This window comes from Acomys minous, assembly GCF_964271855.1.
Source record: "Acomys minous genome assembly, chromosome: 8".
Taxonomy (NCBI): domain Eukaryota; kingdom Metazoa; phylum Chordata; class Mammalia; order Rodentia; family Muridae; genus Acomys; species Acomys minous.
The window spans coordinates 32,557,143-32,582,038 of NC_140489.1; the positions used below are offsets into that span (position 1 = coordinate 32,557,143).

The 24,896-nt window shown below is 43.8% G+C and overlaps 1 protein-coding gene across 5 annotated transcripts in view; it reads left to right on the forward strand.

The window, feature by feature from the left end:
• The window catches only part of AREL1 (apoptosis resistant E3 ubiquitin protein ligase 1), a 56,784-nt gene that overhangs the window by 9,565 nt on the left and 22,323 nt on the right, over positions 1 to 24,896 (forward strand). For 2 of the 5 annotated variants that reach the window (XM_084791467.1, XM_084791465.1), the window contains 3 exons: positions 14,995 to 15,311; positions 23,354 to 23,414; positions 24,319 to 24,545. In XM_084791467.1, coding sequence (XP_084647593.1) covers positions 23,399 to 23,414; positions 24,319 to 24,545 — 243 coding nt within the window. In that variant the 5' untranslated portion in view covers positions 14,995 to 15,311; positions 23,354 to 23,398. Of the gene's footprint in view, positions 1 to 10,731; positions 10,750 to 14,994; positions 15,312 to 23,305; positions 23,415 to 24,318; positions 24,546 to 24,896 lie in introns of those variants that run through there. The other 3 variants (XM_084791468.1, XM_084791466.1, XM_084791469.1) reach the window with 3 other exon arrangements.

The following is a 24,896-nucleotide window of genomic DNA, read 5'->3' on the forward strand; positions in this document are numbered from 1 at the left end:
GTGTTCTTTAATATCCTTTTCTGATTGTTTGGGTAAGTTGGGTTGTTAGGGAGGTAGGCTCGTTTAATAAGTTCATAATAAAATATAATTGATAAGAAAATTGAGCCTACAGGTGGAAGATACAGATTTATAGAATAAAAAGTAGATTATTGAATCTACTAGCTTCAAATATTTTACATTAATATTGTAGATTAGTGAAAACTTAAAACTATTCAACTTTTGCTTTATGTATTGTATAATGTATGTTGATACAAACTTAAAACTGTATATTGTATGTTGGTTAAAACTTAAGATCATTTTGTTTGACGTTTGCTTAATGTATTATACATGTGCAACTCATTTAAAAAGGTATTACACAATTCTAGTCTTACGAAAGCTAATTGTTACAACTTGTTCATGGTAGTCGGAGATAGAAATTGGTAGTTGGTTACTTCTAAATCTTATTAGATACTGAATTACTTAATTATAAAATAAACTTTAGTTTCTTATATATGTGTTTTAAAAGAAATAGATGATGGATAAGATAGATGGTCTTCAAACACCTCAGAGATCCACAGAAAATGGCATTTAATAATAAAGGGCTTTTATGACAGAGAGACACATCCACTCCAGACAGCACCTCCAGTCTAATTATGAGGGCATCAAGAAACAATAGTAGCAGATAGCTACTGGACTGAAAAATTGTACTTATCTCTACTGCTGATGACAAACTGACCATCTACAATGATCAAGCCTGATACTGAAAAATTGACTGCCCAGCCTTACAGAGACCAGGTGGGCCAGTCCTTCAGGATTCCTGCTTCAGAGCAGTCTGTCAGATGGTTTTGGGCCAGTGGGCTGAAGACGCAATGCCTTGACAGCGGAGAGGAACCTGTGACTGTCCAAGCAGTCAACTCTCTGTCCTGCCTATACTTGGGAAGTTTCTTGCCTGCACTTCTTCGTGTTAAGTATGTCCTTCTGGGGGTCTCTGATGGGGTTAAAGACTAAATAGCCACAGTGTTACTATTTTTAAAAAACTCTAGACACTAAGATAAGACTTAAAAGGATAAAATAGATAGTAATTTCTCCAAGATTGTCAAATACAAATGGACTGGTCCTTTTAAGTGTGACTTTTACTGGATAATTCTCATAATTATTTTTATTGTATATAGTTAATTATATTTAATAGAAAGGGGGAGATGAAGGGGAGATAAACCTGTTTTGTTTTGATTCCAAGTGTGGGATGGAGAAGAGGGCAGGATATGTACCACTTAATACTTTGTGGACGAGCTTGGTGAAAAATATTGAACAGACTGAGAATGTATGTATGTATGTATGTAGCTTTTTGGTTGGGACTTGGTTTTTGGCTGTTCATCCCTGCACTTCAAGAGGTTCCTAAAGAGAACTGCTCCAGGGAAAGTTTTAAGGCTTTGGACTCCAGCGGAGGCTTGAGGTTCCAGCTGCTGTTCCTGGTTCCAACAGCAACTTTGGTGGAATTGCTGGTCTGCTGAAATCCTGACTATGCGAGGAACTGATATCTTTAAGGTTTCATTGTAGTGTTCTTTAATATCCTTTTCTGATTGTTTGGGTAAGTTGGATTGTTAGGGAGGTGGACTCGTTTAATAAGTTCATAATAAAATATAATTGATAAAAAAATTGAACCTACAAGCATCCATGTAAATAGCGGGATACAGCAACATGGGTGTATGATTACATCCCCAAGAGGACAGACAGAGTCCGGAGAGTAGGAAGACTTGATAGCCAACCCAGCAGAATCATCGAGTTTCAGGCTCAGTGAGGCAGCCACCAAGGAAGCCTCTGGCCTCCACAGGCACACATACATACACACACACACCATACAAAACAAGAAAAACTATATTTTCAGGCTTCTTTTTATGGCTCATGTCGGTAAACTACTTGATCTGAATAGGGCTCAGAGTGATTAGCAAACCGGTCCCGATGGAGTGAGTGCATCTCAGCTTTTTTTTTTTTTTTAATTTGCTACTTACTTCATATTGACTCTAAGGAACTGTCTTGTTTTAAAATTTATTTATTTATTATGTATGCAGTACTCTGCCTACATGTACATCTGCAGACCAGAAGAGGGCACCAGATCTCATTATAGATGGTTATGAGCCACCACGTGCTTGCTGGGAATTGAACTCAGGACAACTGTCTTGTTTTAAAGAGAATCTACATAGCTAAGGGACATAGGATTGCTTTGGTTCTGGTTATCTTAACCTTTAAAGGGCTAATTTTTTATTTTAAAGATTGATTTATTTACTATTTATACAGTATCCTGCCTGCATGTGAGCCAGCAGGCCAGAAGAAGGCACCAGATCTCATTGTAGATGGCCGTGAGCCACCATGTGGTTGTTGGGAATTGAACTCAGGACCTTTGGAATAACAGCCAGTGCTCTTAACCTCTGAGCCATCTCTCCAGCCCTAAAGGGCTAAATTTTAATTTAACTGGTGAGGAATATGGCTTTCTCCAGCCTCCCACAGGTGCAAGTGACTTGAACTAGAGAGAAAATTTTCTGGATCTTCTCATTCACACCAAAATGGTATGTAGTTGATTTTTCCAGCCTTGAACCCAGATATGTGTTCCGAGTTCTAGAACTTGCCCTCAAAAGCAGATTCAGAGCTGCAGAGATTTGATGTGTTCCGGGTTCTAGAACTTGCCCTCAGAAACAGATTCAGAGCTGCAGAGATTTGGTGTGTTCCGGGTTCTAGAACTTGCTCTCAGAAACAGATTCAAAGCTGCAGAGATTTGGGGTTTTCTGAAGATAGCACAGGCACTAAAACCTTGGCTAAATTTAGGTATGCCACTTAGTCGGTAGAAGGGGGAAATCTGTTAAAAGACAAAATCTTTCCAGATTCAGAAATAGGCTGTAATTTCAGCAGTGCTTAGTAGTGTGGGAGGTTTGACTGTGAGCGAACCAGAGAGATAATAAAACTGAATAATTAGGAGATAAATGGCGTGTAGGTTTTTATAAAACCTTGCTAAAATTTTTGACAAGAGATTTTTTTTTCCCCTTATGAAACTTTTAGAAAACAGGAAAAAAGTCTTTGTGATCTTGTCAAAGACTTTAAAAATACAGAACATAGCCGGACATGGTGGCGCACGCCTGTAATCCCAGCACTCGGGAGGCAGAGACAGGTGGATCGCTGTGAGTTAGAGGCCAGCCTGGTCTACAAAGTGACTCCAGGACAGCCAAGGCTACACAGAGAGACCTTGTCTCAAAAAACCAAAAAAGCAAAAACAACAACAAAAAAAAAACCAGAGCCCTAGGAGCACAGAGCTGAAGACATGGCTCACTGGTTCAGAGTACTTGCTGTTCTTGCCGAGTTCAAGTCCCACTACCATGTCAGGCAGTTTATGCTTGTAACTTCACGCCAGGGGATCAGATGCCTTCTTCTGGCATGTGTATGCATACACAATTTTAAAATGGAAGCATAAACTATAAAGAAAAAGTTGGTAAATTAGATTTCATCAAAGTTGTAAATGTTTACTCTTTTTCCACCTGCATGTATGCCTGAAAGCCAGAAGAGGACACCAGATCACATTATAGAAGGTTGTGAGCCACCATGTGGTTGCTGGGAATTTAACTCAGGACTTTTGGAAGAACAGCTAGTGCTCGCAACCTCTGAGCCATCTCTCCAGCCCCTAAATGTTTACTCTCTTTAAGAGTTCAGCTTCCGTTAAGGAAATAAAAAGGAAAGCTAGAGACGGCTCCCCAGTTACAAGCATTCACTGCTTTGCCAGAGGACCTGATTTCAGTGCGAGCACCCATATTGAGTGGCTCACAACGGCCTGGAATTCCAGATCCATCGAATCTGACACTTTCTTCTGGCTTTAATAGGCACCTCACACATGGCACACACACAAATTAAAAAAAAAAAAAGCCAAGAGCAATTCACAGAAAATACCTCACAAGTGTATATCTAATAATGGACTTACATATAGCATCTATAAAGAATGAAAGCTCTCCAGGACAGTCACGACTGTTACACAAAGAAACCCAATCTCGGAAAAACACAACAACAACAAAAAGAACTAAAGCTCAGTGGTCAGAAGGCAAAATAATTAATAGACATTTTACCAAAGAAGCTATTCAATACTAATACATACCTGAAAAGATACTCAGAATTCTCAGCCCCCTGAAAAATGCAAATTAAGCCAGATGTGGTAGTGCAAGTTTTTAATCCCAGCCCTTGGGAGGCAGAGGTGGACAGATCTCTCTGAATTGGAGGCCAGCCAGGGCTACATAGTGAGATTCTGGTGGGAGAAGGACGGGCAGTTCTGGAATGAGTTAAGTTAGAACCACTTACAGTACCAAGTGATGGTGGAGGCAGAACAACTGGGCCTCTCAAGTACTGCAGCTGCCTTGGAAAGCAGTTGGGCAGTTTCTTGTAGTTTGAAAATAATGCTTCCCATATGAGTCCCATTCCTAGGTATTTACTTCAGAGAAATAAAACAAGAGTCCATGCAGAAACTTATGCTTGAAGATCCATTGCTCCTCTATCCATAATAGCACCCAACTGGATAAAATCCAAATGTCCTTCAGGTGAACGGTTAAACAGCCTGTACTCTGTCCCTAAAAGGGACTGCCACCCAGCGATCAAGAAGAGCAAACTCCTTACTGATGTAATACCATGAACAAGTCTAAAAAGTGGTACGCTTGGGGCTGGAGAGATGGCTCTGTGGTTAAGAGCACTTGTTGCTCTATGAGGACCTGGGTTCAATTCCCAGCACCCACATGGCACCTCCCACCTGTCTGTAACTCCTCCAGTTCCAGGGAATCGGATGCCCTCTTCTGGTCTCTGCAGGCACCAGGCACACACATAGTGTGCAGACATAACATACAGGCAAGACTCTCAGACACATGAAATAAGATTTTAAAGTAAATCTTAAAGTTTGGATGTGATTCTTTGATATTTATGGGATTAGATTCAGATTAGGGTCAAGATTAATTTAGGTCTGATTTTGCTTTAGATACATGATTTTGAAATAACCATCGCTAGATTGAATTGCAAAGAGCTTATTGGTTGTTAAATTAGGTGAATTTAGGGCTGGAAAGATGACTTAGTGGCTAAAAGGCACTGACTGCTCTTCCAGAAGATCCGGGTTCAATTCCCAGCACCCACATGGCAGCTCACAACTCTTTGTAACTTGACAGCCTTACACAGACAGACACACATGCAGGCACAACAGCAATAAATACTAATTTTTTTAAAAGTTAGATAAATGTAGACTAATGCTTGCTTGCTTATTTATTTATTTATTTATTTATTTATTTATTTATGTGTGTATGTACACATGAGTGCACAGGTGTCTGTGGAGGCCAAAAGAGGGAATCTGATAACCAGACACGGGCTCAGCCATCTCTCTAGCTCCTCAATTTTGGTTCTTGTTTTTTTTTTTAATGCTAAGAATTTAAATTTTTTATGTGTATGGCTGTTTCGCCTATATATGTGTATGTGTTTTGAGTATGTGCCTGGTGCACATGGAGTTCAGAAGACTGTCGTCAGATGCACTGGCCCTAGAGTCACAGACAGTTGTGAGCTGCCATATGGGTGCTGGAGTATTGAACCTGGGTCCTCTGGAAGAGCAGCCAGTGCCCTTAACTCTGATCCATCTCTCTAGTCCCGTCTTTATAGTCTTATTTTGTTAATTGATTTATTTATTTATTTTACACCCCGGTCAAAGCTTCCCTTTCCTCCTTGCCTCCCAGTTCTTTCCTTCTCTTCCCCAACCCCATCCACCCCTCCTCCCTTTCTCCTCACAAAAGTGGAGACCTCCCATGGGTATCAGTCGGCCTTGGCATAACAAGAGGTAGGTCAGGTGTGGTGCTGCACACCTTTAAACCCAGCACTCCTAGGAAAAGGCAGGGGAGTCACTGTGAGTTCAAGGCCTACGTGGTCTCCATAGTGAGTGCCCAGGGGTATGTAGACAGACTCTGTCTCAAAACAGACCACCAACAAGAAGTACAGGGTAGAAATGGAATTTGAAGTGTTAGGTTAGAACATGAATGCTCTAGAAAATAGCTTTGGTTTTGAGTCCCTGCCCTTACCCTCTGGTGTCTGTCTTTCCTGGTTGACTGCTTTCTTCTGGAAATAATTTCTTTTGGTCCTCATTAAGCCACTTTTGCAGCTTTCCCCTTCCCCAGTGATTCCTTGCCAGTGTTTACTCCTTGTGCCTGCTTTCCCACACACTTTTTTAAAAAGACCGATTGTGTGTGTGAGTCTCTGCATGGGAGTAAGCACATCTGATCCGTGGAACTGGTGCTCCAGATGCTTGGAAGCCACCGTGTGGGCGCTGGGAACTGGACCCTGGTCCTCCGAGAGCCGCCAGTGCTCACCTTGAGCCATCTTGCCAGCGCCGCCGCCGTTTCCTACCTTGTAACACCTGCTTTTTGAGACAGGGTCTCTGCAGTCAAGAGGCTCAGTCTCCACAGTAGTGTCAACTACGAGTCTGTCACCATTGCCTGCTTTCTGCGCCCCTCCATCCCCCCACCCCCTCCCACCCTTTTTGGTTAGATTGCTTTTCTCAGAGTTCACTTTGTCTCTTTCCTGTTCCCCATGTCTCCAGGGTGTTGCATGTGTCTGTACTGTCAGCTATCTGTTTCCATGTGTCTTGTAGCTATGTCTACCTGGACATCCTCTAAGGGCACAGGCTTAGCATCTCTTGTGTGCTTGCTAACTCTTCACTCGCTGTTTATCTAGGCTCCCAAGGTCAGAAAATCTACATTTGTGCTTAGCTTTCACCCTTGCTTCTGACTGCCTGCACAGGCCATTCATCCTGCTGCTTCTAAGAATGTCAAGAATGCTCTGGCCTGTCTCTCCAGCCTCAGTTCACTCCTTTCCGTCATCTCCCTCCACCCTTTAAAAATGTTTGTGGCATTGGGGATTGAATCCAGAACCTCATGTGTGTGAGATAGGTAGGTGCTCAACCACTGAACTAATGAGACATAATTTTGCAAATTCAGGCTCACCTTGAAGCCTTGAACTTTTGATTGTTGTGTCTCTCTACCTCCTGCTATCAGGCTCGGTTTACTTGTTGGCGGCTTAGGGGACTATAGGATCTTATTGTCGGTCTCGGAGTGACCTCGAACTGGAGTCCTCCCATCTCAGCCTCCTGAGTGCTGGGATCCATGGGGCACCATGGCGACTCTGATCTTGTCTCTCAGTCAGGAGTCTGTCTTTTTCTTTTTTCTTTTCTTTCTTTTTTGGTTTTTCGAGACAGGGTTTCTCTGTGTAGCCTTGACTGTCCTGGACTCGCTTTGTAGTCCACGCTGGCCTCGAACTCACAGCGATCCGCCTGCCTCTGCCTCCCGAGTGCTGGGATTAAAGGCGTGCACCACCACGCCCGGCTTGAGTCTGTCTTTTTCATTCTTGTTTACCCCAAAAGTTCTCCTAAAATCTGTTATCCTCTTTTTCCTTTGGTTAAGAAAAACAACTTAAAAAAAAAAAAAAAGAGCTGGACGTGGTGGCACACGCCTTTAATCCCAGTACTTGAGAGGCAGAGGCAGGCGGATCACTGTGAGTTTGAGGCCAGCCTGGTCTACAGAGTAAGTTCAGGACAGCAATGGCTACACAGAAACCCTGTCTCAAAAAAACAAAAACAAAAACAAAAACAAAAACAAAAACAAAAAAACAAAAAAAACTAAACCCTCCCTTTTTTTGTTTTTAAAGTCTAAAATAAAATAATATTCCTTTAAATTTTCAAATAAAATATATTGTTTGAGTCCTCATTTTACCTATCTCCGAAATACTCCTCTCCCTGGCTGGGCTTTTATAGACATCAGAGTTTCTGGTTCTAGAATCAAGTTGTCCAACTCCGTCAGCGATCAAGTAGCTCTCTGCCTCTGTTTCCTAAGCTAATGGGCTGTATAGTAGATAGGCTTACTGTGCGGTCAATGCAAGGGTTGAGTGATCTAATGCAGATGAAAGGCTTCCTAGAGTGCTTGGCCACAGTAAGTTCTCAGTGTGCTGGCCGCTTGTTATCAGCATCCCTGAGGGAGTCCCTCAGCATTCAGTATTTTGAGTGGTTGCTACGATTGTTTCCACACGGGATCTCTATAGTTGATCCCTTGGGCAGCGTGTAGCCATCTTCCTCACAGGAGCTGCTGTGGCCTGATGTAAGCCACCGTTGTAGTTGGTAACCCAGCAGCCTTTAAAACAAGGGCCCTTGCATCCGGGGTTTGCACGCTCATCTTTCTTTCCTTGTAGCCCAAGGCTTGCTCTTCTAGAGCAGCAGGCTTTCTTTCTTTCTTTCTTTTTTTTCAATGTGTCTCCACTTTACAGCTGAGAAAGGCTACATCAGTAGTCCAAGACCAGGTGGTGCCAAAGGTCACCTTCTTTGCCATTGTTAAGACTACTAGAAGCAGACACCTTGTCCCCTGTGGTCTTTCTGAATACTTCGCTTTTATAATGCTGCAATTTGTCATCGCTCCTCTTTTGCGGTGTTATTTGTATCTGTCTCTAGGATATCAACTCCCCCACCTACCTTTACAAATACTTAATTCTTTTTTTAAAAATAATTTTTAATTATATGTATATTTTGGGTCTGGTGAGGAGATGCTTTGAAAATGCAGGGCCCCACAGAGGCCGGAGAGGGAGTCACGCCCGCTGGAGCTGGAGCAGGATGTGAGCTGGTTCACTCGGTGCTGCGACCCAAGCTCAGGCCTTCTGCCAGGCCGCAGACCACCAAGCCTTCTCAGTGCATTGCTTTCCTGCCTCTGTTGTGAAGACATCTTCTGTCTCTTAGGGCAAGGTTACCCCTCTCCTTCCCTGTCCTCCACATCTGGTTACTCTTCTGTCACTGCACGTAGCGCATCTTTCATATTGAATCAAGTGTATCAAGGTTAACAAAGTCCCTGCCTTCCCAGCCTTCCCTGAGGAACCATGAGTCATTTTCTTCATGGGTGTAGCCACTGGTAACTTGCCAGCGCCACGGCAGATAACCCCTACTTGTTCTCAGGCAAGCAGCCCTCGTTGAGCTGGTCACAGAAGCCAGCAGCAGCAATAAGAATGCAGGTGGGGGGCGGACTCACTTCTGGGAAGAAGTGGGGGTTTGGCAGGAATGGGAAGGGAATGAGAGAGGGTAGTGGGGGGTGAAAAATGACACAAATTCATTATATGCACTCAAGAACTTGTCAGATAATTTATTTTTTAAAAAAGGAAATTATTATGTCTTGGTTGGGCAGCATAGCATGTTTGAGGTCAGTCTGAATACATGGTTAAGGCACCTAAAAAAAAACCCAAGGACGGAGTTTTATGATAGAACCATGGGTAGCATGCAGGGAGGGAGCTCTATGATAGGGACTGTATTTAAAGCAGGGAGAGGTCTACCATAGGAGCACATGTCGCATGCTGGGCGTTTGTTCTATGATAGAACTTTGTGTAGCGTGTCCAAAGCCTTGATCTTGATGCCCAACACAAAAAGGATGAAGAAAAGAAAGAAAAAAGGGGATCCCATAGGGTGTGGTGGCGCACGCTTTTAATCCCTGCACTTGGGAGGCAGAGACAGATGGATCTTCATGAGTTCAAGGCCAGCCTGGTCTACAAAGTCAGTCCAGGATAGCCAAGGCTACACATAGAAACCTTGTACCTCCAGACGTCAGTTTTTTAGCAGGTAGTCTGGATGATAGCAAATACTCAAGAAATGTGTAAAGATCAAGTCATGCAGAGGAATCAAGGGTGTTGGTTTCCAGCAAATTACAAAAGGAAAATGTAGCTCTCCAGGGATGGAAAAATGCAGCAAATTGATGCTTAAAATGCAAGTGTGACAGGTGGTAGTGGTTTATAACCTGCGTTCAGGAGAGGTGTGTGCTTTTCAGACTTTTATGCACAAGAGCTTTAAGGACCCTGGCAGGGGGCAGAGGCTGGCAGCGGAACACCAAGGAGCCCTTTGGTCTTTACGTATAAGATATATACAGCTGTTTGAACATACCCATGTTTTAGAGTTAGATATTCATGGAACTTTTGTATTCTTCATTCTTATTTGCAATATTTAACTTGAAAATACTTTTTTTCTCTCTAGTTACTTCCTTTAGTAGGAGAGATATTGTAAAACATCTATCATCTGTTCTCTGGCTTTTTGAGTGTTTTGCATGTCTCGAGCCTGAGAGGCAAGGGATAGGGTTGCAGTATGGCAGCACACCAGCCTTCTCTGGTCTGGGGCACTGTCCTTTCAGAAGTATTATGTCATGGGACAGGAGGGTGAGCTCATCTGGTTCTGACTGACTGCGCTGGTCCTGGAAGGCTGCTGTCAGTTGGAGGCACCTCATTACAAGAGTGCTGGGGACCAGTTGGAGCAAGTTCACAGGAGACCCACAGGCATGCTTAAGAGGCTGAAGAGCCTGACTGATGAGGAAAGAATATAAATGAAAACCGTACAACTTGGCTGAACTGAGACAGCAGAAGTACACAACTGTATAAATATCTCAAGAATATAAACTTAATGGGGAGGGCAGCTCTTTATGGTGAGGTTTGGGATCGGGAGAAAAACATCCAAGAATAAAATTAAGATGGCATAGTTAGAAACTAACAATTCAGAGAGGGTATGGTAGGGTATTTTATTTCTGGGACTCTTTACCCTAACAGGCCTTGTCCCAGCTGATGTGTGTTTTTTTTTTTTTAAGTGTTGGAAAGTAGCCTGAAAAATGCATTTTCTCGATTTCTGCTTTGTTTGTGGAAACGAAAAGGAGAGAACAGAACTCTTGCATGCTGCCACTATTTCTAAGTGAACCCAAAGTGGACTTTCACGTGAGTGTTTTCTTGACCTCTTAGAATAGCATTTTGAGGGCTGGAAAGATGGCTCAGTGGTTAGGGGCACTTGCTGCTCTTATAGAGGACCTAAGTTTGGGTCCCAGCACTCAGCTGGTGGTTTACAACCATTCATAATTCAGGTCCAGTTCTAGGGTGTCCAGTGCCCTCTTCTGGCCTCTCCCCAGGCACACATGAGGTACACATACATACACATATATACAGACAGACAGACAAACAGCTATACACATAGAATAAAGAAATCTTTAAAAATGTTTGAGTAGCATTTTGAAAACAGACTGAGTCATTAGTATATATTAAAATAATTTTAGGAGCAAAAATATATTTAGTCCTTTAGCTACATTGTATTAAAAAATCCTCTTGCTCAGCCCTTTGTAAATGATTGAATAAAATTCCTAGTTGTCCTATGAATATAGTCATGAGGCTTTTAAATAAGAACTAAAATAAGGACCAGGAGTGATTGTTCACAACTGTAAGCCCAGCGGTTGGGAAGCTGAGACAGGAGAGGGATGAGTTTCAGGCTAGCCTGCACTACATACTGAGAACCTGTTCCCTAACCTTAGGGGGAAAAAGAATGGAAATGAGAAACATTTGCATAATTTTATGAGTTTTCTAGTTTTTCCTAGAAGAAGTGTAGTAGAGTGGGAAGAAAATAATTTTTATATTTTTATTGATTTACTATAGAAATGTATTTATATTTATAAAAGGCAGCTACATAACTTCAAGATATGAGCTGGGTGTGGTGGTGCACACCCTTAATCCCAGCACTTGGGAGGCAGAGGCAGGTGGATCGCTGTGAGTTCAAGGCCAGCCTGGTCTATAGAGTGAGTCTAGGACAGTCAAGGCTACACAGAGAGAAAACCTGTCTAGGGGTGGGTGGGTGATAGGACCTTTGGGCTAGCTGGGTTAAATGAAGCTCTTGGAATATGGGGCAGGGGGATTGTGAGTTCAAGCCCACCTTGGCTACATAGAGAGAGCCTGCTTCAAAACCAGCTACTTAGAGGTTTTTGCCCCAAGCAACTCAGAATATATATATATATATATATATATATATATATATATATATATATATATATATATATATATATATACACCTATAATACATTATCATATATATCTATTGCAGCTACTTGGCTCTGCCTTTTTGTGTAAAAACTGGGTGTAGGCTGGGTATATGAAGGAATGACCTTGGGCATTTTTGTATGTATGTATGTATGTATGTATGTATGTATGTATTGGTTTTTCAAGACAGGGTTTCTTGTCTGACTGGGATTAAAGGTGTGCGCCACCAACACCTGGCTTCTCTTAACTTCTTTATGCCATTTCATTATTTGATAAAAGGTAACTTAAACCCCAGCAATGTGGTATTTGCGTATAGTCCCAGCACTGGGAGGTGGGGACAGGAAAGGAAGTTCAAAGCCACCCTTGGCATATGGTGGGTTTGAGGCTAGGCTGTATCATGTGAGACCCTAGCTCCAAAAGAAAAACAGAAAAGTCCAAACAATAATTCTCTTCTCTACCCTCTTCTTAAAGAAAGTAGCTCTCCCAAAATTAAATGTTCTGTAGAAATAGAAACCTTTTACTTGTCTTTGTTTTATTAAGAATCTGGAACACTGGGTCTGGAGACAAGCTCAGTGGTTGAGAGTATGTGCTGCTTTTCCAGCAGCCTTGTCAAGGCAGCTGCCGATAGCCCCCACTCCACAGGCTCCCATGCCCTTTCTGCCTGCTGCAGACACCTGCTATATCCACACACAGGCACATAATATACACATAATACAGTTTTTTGTTTTGTTTTTGTTTTTTGTAAACAAGCCATGCATAGTGATAGACATCTAAATCTCAGCGTTTGGGAGAAGACAAGAGAATTGAGAGGGAGATGAAGGCCATCCTTGGCTGCATCGTGTGTTTGAGGCCACTCTGAGCTACATGAGACTCTGTCTCAGCTTATGGGCCTCAAACCCTTTGTGGGTAACTGACCCTTTCACAGGGGTCATGTACCAGATGGTCTGCATATCAGATACTTATGATTCATTTCATAACAGCAAACAGCAGAACAAAATGAGTTTATGGTTGAGGAGTCAGCATATGTGAGGAGCTGTATTAAGGGGTCACAGCATTAGGAAGGTTGAGACCACTGTTCTTTCTCAAGCAGAGCAAGAATATGGAGAGGGTGTGGAAGTTACTTGTGATTACATATTCCAAGATATGGCCATTCCTTTTTGTTTGGTTGGTTTTTTTTGTTTTTCGAGACAGGGTCTCTCTGTGTAGCCTTGGCTGTCCTGGACTGGCTTTGTAGACCAGGCTGACCTCGAACTCACAGTGATCTGCCTGCCTCTGCCTCCCAAGTGCTGGGATTAAAGACGTGTACCACTACGCCTGGCCTGATATGGCCATTCTTAACATTTTTGTTTTCCTCTGATTTTTTAAAATGATTTTTAAAAGCGTTATTGAACATTTTTATTGGTGTGTATGTATGTATGCCTTACATGTATGCACCCATGGAGTCCAGAAGACAGTGTCAGATCCCCTGGACCTGGGTTTCTAGGTGCTTGTGAGCTGCCCCATGTGGGGGCTGGGAACCAAAGTAGGTTCTCTGCAGAAGCAGCAATTATTCTTAACCACCGAGGTATATCTCCAGTCACCCTTTTAAAACCTTCATATATTTATGCAGTGCTGTTCCTAGGATTGGGCTTGTACTGTTTGAACAACTTGTGCTTGCATTTTCATTTAACGTTTTATTTGTGAGCATTTCAAATCTGGTGTTTTTGTTCTTCTAAAGTTTCATTTAAAAATTATCATATAACATTCTATCATGAGGGTCTTTAATAGTTTACATAACTATTCCCATGTTTGTAGATCCTTTAAACTGGTTCCAGTTGCTAGTTGACCCATGTTTTGGCTCATGTACTTGGCAACTCTGTCACCACATGTTAAAATCCATGCATATACTTTACTCATTTTTAATTATAAAAGTCTGCCAAATTGTTTGATCTGCTGGCCTCCAGTCCTTCTGTTCTGGTTTGTTTAGCACTTTGTGTTTTCTTTTTCTTTCTTTCTTTTTTTTTTTTTCATTTCTTTTTTTCTTTTTCTTTTCTTTTCTTTTCTTTTTTTTTCTTTTTTTTGCTATCCTGGACTTGCTATGTAGACCAGGCTGGCCTCGAACTCACAGTAATCCACTTGCCTCTGCCTTCCGAGTGCTGGAATTAAAGGCATGCACGACCACGCCTGGCTGCACTTTGTGTTTTCAACCTTGGTTTCCCTCAGCAGAAAAAGGAGCATGATTGTTAAAAATGTGCATTCTGGGGCCAGGCTATCTGCTTTCTGTGATTCAACTGAGAAAGTGCCTTACTCCTTATGCCCTGACCTATAAAATCAGGACGAGTAGTCCTATGTTGGTGACTAAAGAGAGTGATTTCTGTGTGTGAGATAGGAGGTGCTGACAGTGGCTTGTGCCATTAGTGAAACTGTTTCTTCGTCTTTACTCTTTACTGGTTAGTAGCTTCTTTTCATGTCATTAGCTTCTTTATGTTAGCTCTGTGTGCGTGTACCCATTAACCCCCTTTTGTGTTTGAGAGTTGACTGACTTTACTTGGTAACTCTATTTTGAAAGTTGACAGATTTCTCCCTTCCCTTACTTATAGGAGCAGGTTTTACAACTCCTCACTTCCTTTTTTGGTCTTGAACTCGCCATCCTGCATTAGCCTCCCAAGTGCTAAGATTACAGGCGTGCACTATGACACTTACCGAGAGCTTTAAATTTATCATCTTTTACCATGTCTTGGAACTGTAAGCATGGGCGCAGAGGAAGTGGCCTGCACAGGTGGATAGATGAGCATTTAAAGCTCTGCTGGCTCTTCTTCCCAGCTGAGTCCTGGGCCGTTTCCATGGCGTGGCCTTCTGAGAGCTGCCTCTGCTCTGCTTCCATCTCAGGTCTCTTGACATGCTTCCCACGCCGTGTCCCCGCCCCATTACGCTGCCACTAGGCCTGAGGCTGTCTTGAGTCTCTTTGCGTCTGTACCGCAGCGTACCTCTGCTGCATTTGAGCATCTGGAGCATCTGGAGAGAGGCATGCTAGGAGTCAGCGAGCTTGTCAGGGGACCCTGTGGACTTGGTGGAGAGGTTCAAACCAACCACGCAGTTTCTGTTGCAAAGCTTGGTCAGAGTTAGCTCTGGGTTACTTTCAGAAACAAAAGCTTATCACTCTTATTTTTTTTTTCTTTCTAGGATCATCCTGGGACAGCGGAAGAGATGCCCCAGTCAGTGCTGGTTGTATCTTACACTAGAGAAGCCCGGCAATGACATATTCTTGGGCTCTGTTTCTTCACTTCAGCGTTCAGCCGCTTCAGTGCAGAAACACTGACGTTCTCCTTACTGGGACACACGCGATCTCAATGAAGGTCTGATGGGCAGATCCCTTTCTGGTGACTTTTTGGCTTTTTTTTTTCCCCCCACGTGCAAGTTAGAAGAGGAGTGAAGGAGCTAAAAGTTTTACCTGCTTTGGTGAATAACTTGGTTCTCAGAACATGGGCCCTCGTTTAAAGGTGAGCATTGTTGCGTGCCCTATGGCAGAAACACAGGCAAGCACTTTTCTACAGTGTCAGTGAACTGGGGAAACAGTAAACTCATGTTGTACAGTGGGTTTTGTTGTTAAAATAATATATATTATATATATATACAGACACATACACAAGCACTTTCTTCATTCAGCTATAGTTTATAAGAGGGTTAAATAGGTTGAAGAGAGTCAAAGTATTTCAGAGAGGCCTGGGAGAGAGAACCTGGGCAGCTGATAGGGATGAAAGAGTCTCTGACAGAATAAAATGTGAGCAAGCTGGACACTGCTTCACTGTGGCCCCATAAAGTCAGGCCACCGCAGCAGAGCTGAGTCAAGCTGCAGAAGTGAGGTGCAGACTGGAGATAGATCCACACAAATGGACAGAGATGAACAAATGGCTGGACAGGTAGCAGTTTGAGTAAGCCATGCCAGCAGTTGGGAGTGAGCTGAGCTGAAACCAACCACTGTGGTAGTCAGGAGTTTTCTGCCTGCCAGTTGCATGTGCACCAAACACATACATGCGCGCCACACACACCACACGACACCACACATACAAACCACACACACAATCCACATATACATACCACACACACAGATTACCCACCCACATGTACACACCACACCCACAGCACATCATGCATACATACCACACATACAGACCACACCCACATACACCCACACACCACACATACATACACACACACCACACATACATGCAAACATACACACACCATGCATACACACCTCAAATACAGACCACACACACACACCCCACATACACACACCACACACATCACACATACCACACATACAGACCACACACACACACCACCACACACACATACCACCATACACACACACCATACATACACACCATGCATACACAGCACACATACAGACCACATACACACCTCACACAAACAACACATACACACCACACATACAGACCACACACACACCCCACTACACCACACATATACACCACATCACACATGCAGACACACTCCATACCTCACACATACCGCACCACACATACCACACACACACACACACACACACCATACGCACATGCAGACACACACTGTACCACACACTCTGGGTAGTCAAGTGACAGGTTACAGAGTGATGCACCCTCCTCTTTCTTAGGAGGTTCAAGTGAGAGTTGCTCCTTTCCTCCATCTGGTGTACCCCATAAACTCTTGTGTTGCCTAATATGATTCAAATCCACACCCGTGCTACTATAGTCTGACGTCACAAATATATAGGCTGTACCCTTTCTACTTCAAGGAAGAAGTTATGGATCAGACTGTGCTTGTGGGTGGTGCTGGACAGATTGTTCCTTATGTACCCACCTAGGTGCAGGCACCGTCCATCCTCCACCCTCAAAATGATGTCAGTTGCCACTTGTAAAATTGGGGAGTTTCCTAGGCTAGGTCAGTTTTTATACAGCACAGAGTAACGCAGGCAGGACACAACTCAATCTCAGCACTGAGGATAGATTGTGCTAAGACATGGCGACTGTGGTGGAAAACGAGGGTCGGGGCCAGACCCTCAGCCTCTTCATGGAGAGAGCAGGGGAGCGAGGCCGCACTGAGATTCGACTGGCTCTGGCAGAACAGTTTTGAACAAATTCTTCACTTTTAAGAAATGACTTGTTTAGCTGAGCATGGTGGTGCACACCTGTAATCCCAGCACTCATGGATAGAGGCAGGTGGATTGCTCTGAGTTTGAGGCTGGCCGGGTCTACAAAGTGAGTCCAAGACAGTCAAGAAACCAAAAAAAAAAAAAAAAAAGAAAGATTTTTTTACAACAGATCTTTCTTCGGTGATGGAGCTAAAATATATTAGGTGTTGCAACATGAGGATGTAGATGTCTGTCAGCATCCTGGCATTTCCTGAAGATAGGCACTTTCAGGCATTTCCTCCCTTTTCGTAAGTCCTGCGAGCTAAGCCGCTCTAGTATTAAGCAACTTGTGTAGGGTTGAGCAGTCAGCAAAGGTATTTCTACCCTAGAGAACTGGCCCCGCGTTCACTGGGTTGCCGTGCTTTATTTTTACTTCCAAGATAGCAACAACAACAAAAAAGCCGTAGGAGTTAGTAGTTCTAAGTTTAGCTTTGCTGAGAGATTCCTAACAGATTGGATGACCTTTTTTTTTTTTCTCTCTCTCTGTCATTCTCCCTCCCCCGCTCCCCAAGACAGGGTTTCCTTGTGTAGCCTTGGCTGTCCTGGACTCTATTTGTAGAACAGGCTAGCCTTGAACTCACAGCTTCACCTGGCTCTGCCTCCCGGGTGCTGGGAGTAAAGGTGTGCACCACCACGCCTGGCCTTTTTAAATACTTTATTTGTTTTCTTAAATCTTTTTACACCAAATACTTGGTATATTTCTGTGGCTTGATTCTTTTTCATGATTCACAGGTACAGGTTCAAAGTTAGGGCCTTCAGTTAGCTCTTCTAAGCCCAGCTTTTTTGTGGTTTGGTTCGCCTGTGAAGGTGAGAATAATTGTGCTTATCTCGTGGTCACAGTTAGGGTACCTAGTTAAGATACGTGAAGCCCGTTGAGCAATGGTTGCTCTCAGTTCTGAGTATCTTTCGATACTATGACACAACCGGGTCCTCTCTGGAGGTCATATTCTAGAACTGTGCAGTGAATTGTCAAACAAGAAATTAACTTGAGTAAGTTAATGGTTTTGCGCTAGGCCAGGCTCAGAGCTCTCCTGGGCCTCCTGTGGCCCACAGGCCATGCAAGTTACCAGCTTGTCAGTACTCCTGTTGGTCTTCAAGTCCAGAGTGTCATCAGTTGCGAGGCTTATAAGGGCAAGCGTACTGTAGAGGGGAATGCCAGCTTTGCATTGAGTAGAATGCTTACCCTGCCTCTTTATGCTTGGGATAGAGGGGCAAGGTTCCCGTGCAGTTTGCATAGAAGTGAGCAGCGAAAACGGAGGGAACTGTAGGACCAAACTGTTGGAGAAGTGTCATGTATGAGAGAGCCCATGGCCCTCCTTGTGGGCATTTGATACACTGACTGAACTGAATTAAATTAGTAGTTTTGGATGTTAAAGGGCTTACATGAGTATATTGGTCCAAGTGATGATATGGTGGTTCAGTGGATGTTTAAAAACTGTATTAGGGCTGGGTGTGGTAGCGCCTTAATCTTAGTAATTGGGAGGCAGAGGCAGAGGCAGGTGGATCTCAGTGAGTTTAAGGCCAGCCTGATTGATGCAGTGCTTTCCAGTTCAGCTAGGACTACATAGAGAGATCCTGTCTCAAACCAGACAATCAAAAAAACCATATTAGGGTTAGGAGTGTAGCTCTGTGGTAGACCTCTGCTTAATGCGCGAGGCGGTGGTTTCCATCCCAGGACACCAACAAACAAAACTAAACCTATCTAAAGGAGAGGTTCCCTTTGTGAAACAACCTTGAACTAAGCATCTGGACGAAGGAAAGAGTAGAGAGTTGATATTTAACCAACACTTTATCCATATTATAGTTTCTATCTACAATTACATTGGATGCTGATGAGGATTTAAAGTATTTCTTGTATGTGTTGTTATATATGGGATGTGTATGCTGATGCAAATACAGAATGTGCGTATGTGTATGTGAAGGTCCAAGGTTGATAAGTTCCTTTTCGCCTCTGTTTTCTGAGCTGGGATGTGTCACTGAGCCTGAAGCTTATTATCAGTTTGCCTAGGGTGACTGCCACTGAGCTTCAGTGATCTGCTTGTCTCTACTCCCAGCAGCGCTGGGATTGCTGGGGACCCAAACATCAGCTCTTGTGCCTGTGCACAGGCACCAACTAAGCCATCTTCAGCTCCCATAGGAGAAGCTTTAATTTTTGTTTCAAATTAGTTACCTTTGAAAATGAAGGATAAAAGAATGTAAATGCCATAAAACAAATTTTTAAAAGTTAAGTACAAATTTAGAGGTAGAAAGAGTTTCTAGATTGAAAATGGGAGATTTTAGGGAGTAAGGGGCTAGGGTTTTCCCTAGAGCTTGAGATCAGGAGGTGTTCCATGAACAGAAACTGAAAATGGGATGATGACAGCGAACATGACTTGAAAAAATTATTGGCTTATATTAATTAGATACATCTATATAATACATTTTGGCTATACATGCAGGAGCATGGACAGTTTACCAGAGGCTATGTTACTGAGGAAAATATCTCCCCAAATATCATCCACTAATTACCCATAAATCCTCAGGAAGGACTGGGGCCTCATGAGTTCATTCATTTTCCATGATAGGATACTAACAGGCTCCATCTCATGTAGATCTTGTGCAGGCCATTACGGCTCCTGTGAGTTAAAAGGGCAGTGGCCATGTCATGTCTCTAAGACAGCAGCCCACTACTTCACTCCATCTTTGGCTTTGACATTCTTTGGCCTTCTCTTCTACAGTGTTCCTTGAGCCTTGAATAGGGCGATACAGATGTCCCACTTATTGCTGAGCATTCAAGTCATTGTTCTTATCAGTTGGATCAGCTATGAGTCTGGCCACAACCAATAGAAGGTTCTCTAATTACCACAACAGCAGTAACCTATGAATATGAACCCAAGTCTTTAGAAGGCAGTTTAAGTCGGGCATGGTGGCGCACGCCTTTAATCCCAGGACTCGGGAGGCAGAGGCAGGAGGATCACTGTGAGTTGGAGACTAGCCTAATCTACAAAGTGAGTCCAGGACAGTCAAGGCTACACAGAGAGACCCTGTCTCAAACCCCCCCCCCCCAATAAAGGCAATTTAAAAGACATTGTTTCCATTTAGCTCAACAACAGCAGTAGCTTCTCTTCTGGGGCCTGTGACCTCACTCATGGGCTTTTGACCGGGCTTACTGTACTAGGAGATGGCTTTGGAAAAAGGCACAGAGACGAGGCATTTCAGGGTGTGTCTGTGCCAGTCTAAAAGATCTGATCTGGGCAACATAGAATGGCTGTGAGGAGAAATGATGAATGACTGTGAGGCGTGGTTAGGGAGAGTAGGGTGTAGCAAGTCAGGCAGGGCAGAGAGAACCCCTGACAATCAAGGAGGAACGAGAAAGGGAGAAGACGTAGAGGATTACAAGCCCAGAATGTGACCTTGGGGAAAACTTGGAGAGGACTGCGTGTTTTAGGAAGGCTTTGGAGCTGTGACATTACAGCAGAGGATGTTTTCTAAAGGGCAGACCAGCGGGTGAGGGAGTGACAGAGACGATGCCTTACTCATCTGTTCTAAGAAGAGGAGTGTCATTTGGGAAAAAAATGGTCATTGGCTGGGTTTTAAACTGGGAAGAGGCTTGTGGTACAGATGTAGAAATGATGTATTGGAAAAGGTCTAGATGATGTAAAAGCCAGTGCTAATAATTTGGTTGAGACATAATCGAATAGGAAAAACAATGACTGAGGGTTCAACAAGGCAAAGGTGACGATAGTTCCGTCCTGGATGCTCCCCAGTACCTGACACATAGCACTCAGTGTGTGTTGGATGGCTTGCTTTAACTTCTTTTTGTTGTTGTTTTGTTTTATTTTTTGTTTTTCGAGACAGGGTTTCTCTGTGTAGCCTTGGCTGTCCTGGACTTGCTTTGTAGACCAAGCTGGCCTCAAACTCACATTGATCCACCTGCCTCTGCCTCCCGAGTGCTGGGATTAAAGGCATGCACCACCACACCTAGCTCTATTAACTTCTTATATAGATTTTCAGTCACCATGTTAGATTAGTGTCAGGGACTCACTCCCTTGCAGGGTAAGATTTGTAATTGTTAATACATTTCTCCCTTGAGAGGGTTGGAGTCAGTAGAGGTTCCCTGAATTTCCTGTCAGCTCTGAAGCCAAGGAGTTGTAATACTAGTTCTATAGATGAGCACTAGGAAGCCTGAAACTCACTGTGTTCCTGGCGTAGTTGTAGGCTAACATGCTAGCCCCTTAAGTCCTCACAGCCCCCAAATGAGGGACATGAGAGTGTATCCCCATCTGGCAGACAAGAAGAACTGGCCTAGCTTGGCCAGGGTCACAGTTTAAGCCTATGAGTCTAATTCAGGGATCAGGTCACCCACCTTGTTCCTCTATATTTGACTATATGTTATACTCTATGATTTCAAAGGTGTCATTGTTATAGGGATTTATGCCAAAGTCATGCTAAAGGAGATGACAACAGAAAATACTAAATCTTAACTTGTTAAAGCAGCAAAAATTGTGATGCTTGCAGAGGTTGTACTTTGGTTACAGTCATGGCCCAGCCTTTAGGTTTCTTGCTTGCTGTTTGCCAGCTGCCTCACAGGGGAAAGGTTGTAACTGTCAGAGATGATAAGAGTTGTCCTGCCCTCTCATCTCAAGCCATAGTGTATTCCAGGGAGCAAGAGGCTTCAGAGCACAAGTCTGTCCATCAGCCGTGTGCGCTTCCCTTTTGTCGGATGCTGTAGCTTCCCCGAGGACCAGAAGTTTCACATCCAGTTTAGAGGTACCTCAGTCCGCTGAACTGCCAAATTTGAGCCCATGGACCATCTAGCATAGCCTGTGAGGAACAGAGAGCTGTTTGTGAGCGATAAGATGACAGCTTTTCTACATAGAGCCCTGGGAGATGAGCTACTGTGAGGAAGGAGGCTCAGTAATTCTAGACTCAGGGTTGATCCACTTGTCATCTGTGTAGTACTTTTTCTGGGATATCCTGGTCTGCACGTGCTGACAGTTCCAGTGTTCTTCAGACCCCAGCCTAGATAGGAATTCCTGTGACAGCTGAGATGATCATTCGCTACCCGCTCTGTGGGTTTCATTTAATAGGTTATTAACAAAGGAACTGAGGGGGCATTAGCTGCCTCCACTGTGTATGTGTATGCACGTGTTGAGTGTGTGCATATAAATGTGTGGCGGAGCCCTTGGCCCACACGTGCAGGTGAGGCCAGAAGTTGATGTTGGGTATCTTTCTCAATTGTTCTCCACTTCATTTTTTGAGGCAGCATGTCTCACTAATCCTTGGAGCTTGGATTTTGCTCTGCTGGCTGGTCAGCAAGCTCTAGGAATCCTGTCGTGTCTGCACCTGCCACACCTATCTTTTAGTGGGGGTTCTGAGGGATCAAATTTAAGTGCTATGTATGTATACCAGGCAACTAGGCAACCCCTCTAGCACCTTTGGTTTTGGCTTTGACACAAGGCCTATAACTGTTGGCAGTCATCCAAGTGCTGAGTCACCTCTCTGTAGTTGTAAACTTGAAGCAGTCAGATACAAAAGCACACAGGTGCATGTTTTTCTTTTCGCTTTTCAAAGTTGTTTTATGCCCTCTTAAGATCTGCGTCTAGAAATCTTAACTGTCTTGTCTCTAAGCAGTAAGTGTTGGGTGCTGATGTGGATGTGTGAGGGGAGGGGGAACAAGTTGAGTAACTGAAAATTTCTCCTCAAACTCTGGCCTTAGTGGACACTAATTAGGATGGAAGGTACTATCCCCTCTCCTTTTGTTCCTCCCCTCAGCTTTCTATCAAAGTCACCTTGCGGAGGGCCCATGAGACTACTTACTATTGAATGACCCAGAGTTCATTTTGGTTACATAATACCAACATGCTGGTCATATTTGCTTGTAAAAAGAAATATCTTCAATTTATATAGCTGTTTCTACTTAGCTGAATTACTTCCAGAGGACAAATAACAAGAGGGGAAAACGTTCCATTATCTTTTTTCCTTGCATTAATTAGCACCACTTTTCATAGAAGAGGGAAACTGTCTTGGGAACCCGGAGCCTAAGAAGATGAAAGCCGTTTAACCTCATTTTGTAATTAGCATTAAAGCAAGTGGCTGCTTGCGTTCTGAGAGCGGTCAGTAGATTTGAACCCTTGAGGGGAGTGTTGCAGTCTTGTGTTCTCTGTGTGTGACGTGCAGTATGGAGCCCCTATCAAGCTTAGCGGAGAGGATTGGGACGTTTAGGCATTGACTAGACTAGAGAGAACGGGGATGTTTAGGCACTGACTAGGCTAGAGCTGCTTGGCTTAAGCCATATGCTCTACGTTCTCTCCTGAGGTGCTTTGCGGAGACTTGGAGAGACACTGAAGAGGTTTTCTTTTGCAGCTGCAGCTGTGATCCTCGGCTCTCTGCTGGCGTTGAAGAGACCTGATGTTTTACGTTATTGGTATGTGATAGCAAGTTCTTTCTCTTGTCTTGTGTGTATTGCTGTCTAGTTCCTATTTGCTCCTTATCTCTCCTCCCTCTCCTGGAAAATGGAGCAAGAAATATTTCCACTTGTGCCAGAATGTACCTTCACACAGTTGGCAGAGAAGTTCACTGATTTGGGAAATAGTCATTGAGTACAGTCTGTGCCAGACATTGTTTATTGTAAAGTCCAAATCAAAGTTAAAAAAAAAATCATCCCTTAAGGAGTTGACAACATGAAGGGGGAGGTGGGCACGTAGGAAGACGTTAGTAGATACAGAAGTTTGAGGATGCCCAGGAGAGGGAACCTCCAGCTGATGGGACTCAGGAAAGACCTTAGCCATGTGGACGAGAGAACAAAGCTTCCAAGTGGAGGGAACCGAAGGCACATTGTTTTGATGGCTTCTATGGGGGCAGCACAGACTGGAGGGCGGGGGTGGGGTGGGGTGGGGGGGCCACTCTGTAGGCTTCATGGTAAGAATGGGGCCAGCAGACTTTAAAAGGCAGGAAAGCAAATACATTCCAGTGTTGTAAAGCATGCAGTCTCGTTCCACACACTAAGCTCTGCCTGAGTGGTGCACAAGCGACTCTTAAGGACCAGGTGAAGTGATGTCACGGCATAACCTCATTTATAGAGAGCAGGCAGGGTGTGGGATCTGCCCTGGGTGTACAGTGACCTCCTCTTACTCCAGACATTTCTCCTTGAAAAGACAAAAGACAAAAACCAACCAACCAAACAAACAAACAAACACTTTTCTCTTTACCCAGCATTTTGTTTTTGTTTTTAGTCTTGCAGGCTCTTTTTGACTTTTAAGCTGTGTGACTCACCAGTCTGTTCTGTATATGTGTAACTGGCAGGAGGTTTGTTTCTCTCTCTTATGCAGGTGGAGTCACAGTGTCTGTGGTTGCATTCTTCTTCACAATTAAGTTCCTCTTTGAGCTTGCCGCACGTGTAGTCAGCTTTCTTCAGAATGAAGACCGGGAGCGCCGAGGGGACCGGACTATTTATGACTACGTGCGGGGAAATTACCTGGATCCCCGGTCCTGCAAAGTGTCCTGGGATTGGAAGGACCCCTATGAGGTGGGCCACAGCATGGCCTTCCGAGTGCATGTAAGGGAATGTTTCTGTCTCCGTACCCATCGTGGTTTCTGAGTCATTTGCTTTCCAGAGACCAGCGCTGTCTGGGTGGTACAGGCTGGAATGTTAACATTTTCCCTTGTTTTTCAGTCCCTCCCAGGAGCTTGGGAATCGTTAATATCTCAAGAGCCTTGACTTTTCCTGTCCTTTTGGTTTACTGGGTACATGGCTTTGATGATGTATCAAGCCTAATGTTATTTTTTTTTAAAATAAGAAAAGCAGTATTGAGGCTGGTTGCAGTTGTACTACTATGATGCTAGCTCATGGGAGGTCGATGCAAGAGCTCTCTCTGATCAGGAGTTCAAGGTCATCTTTGTCTCCATA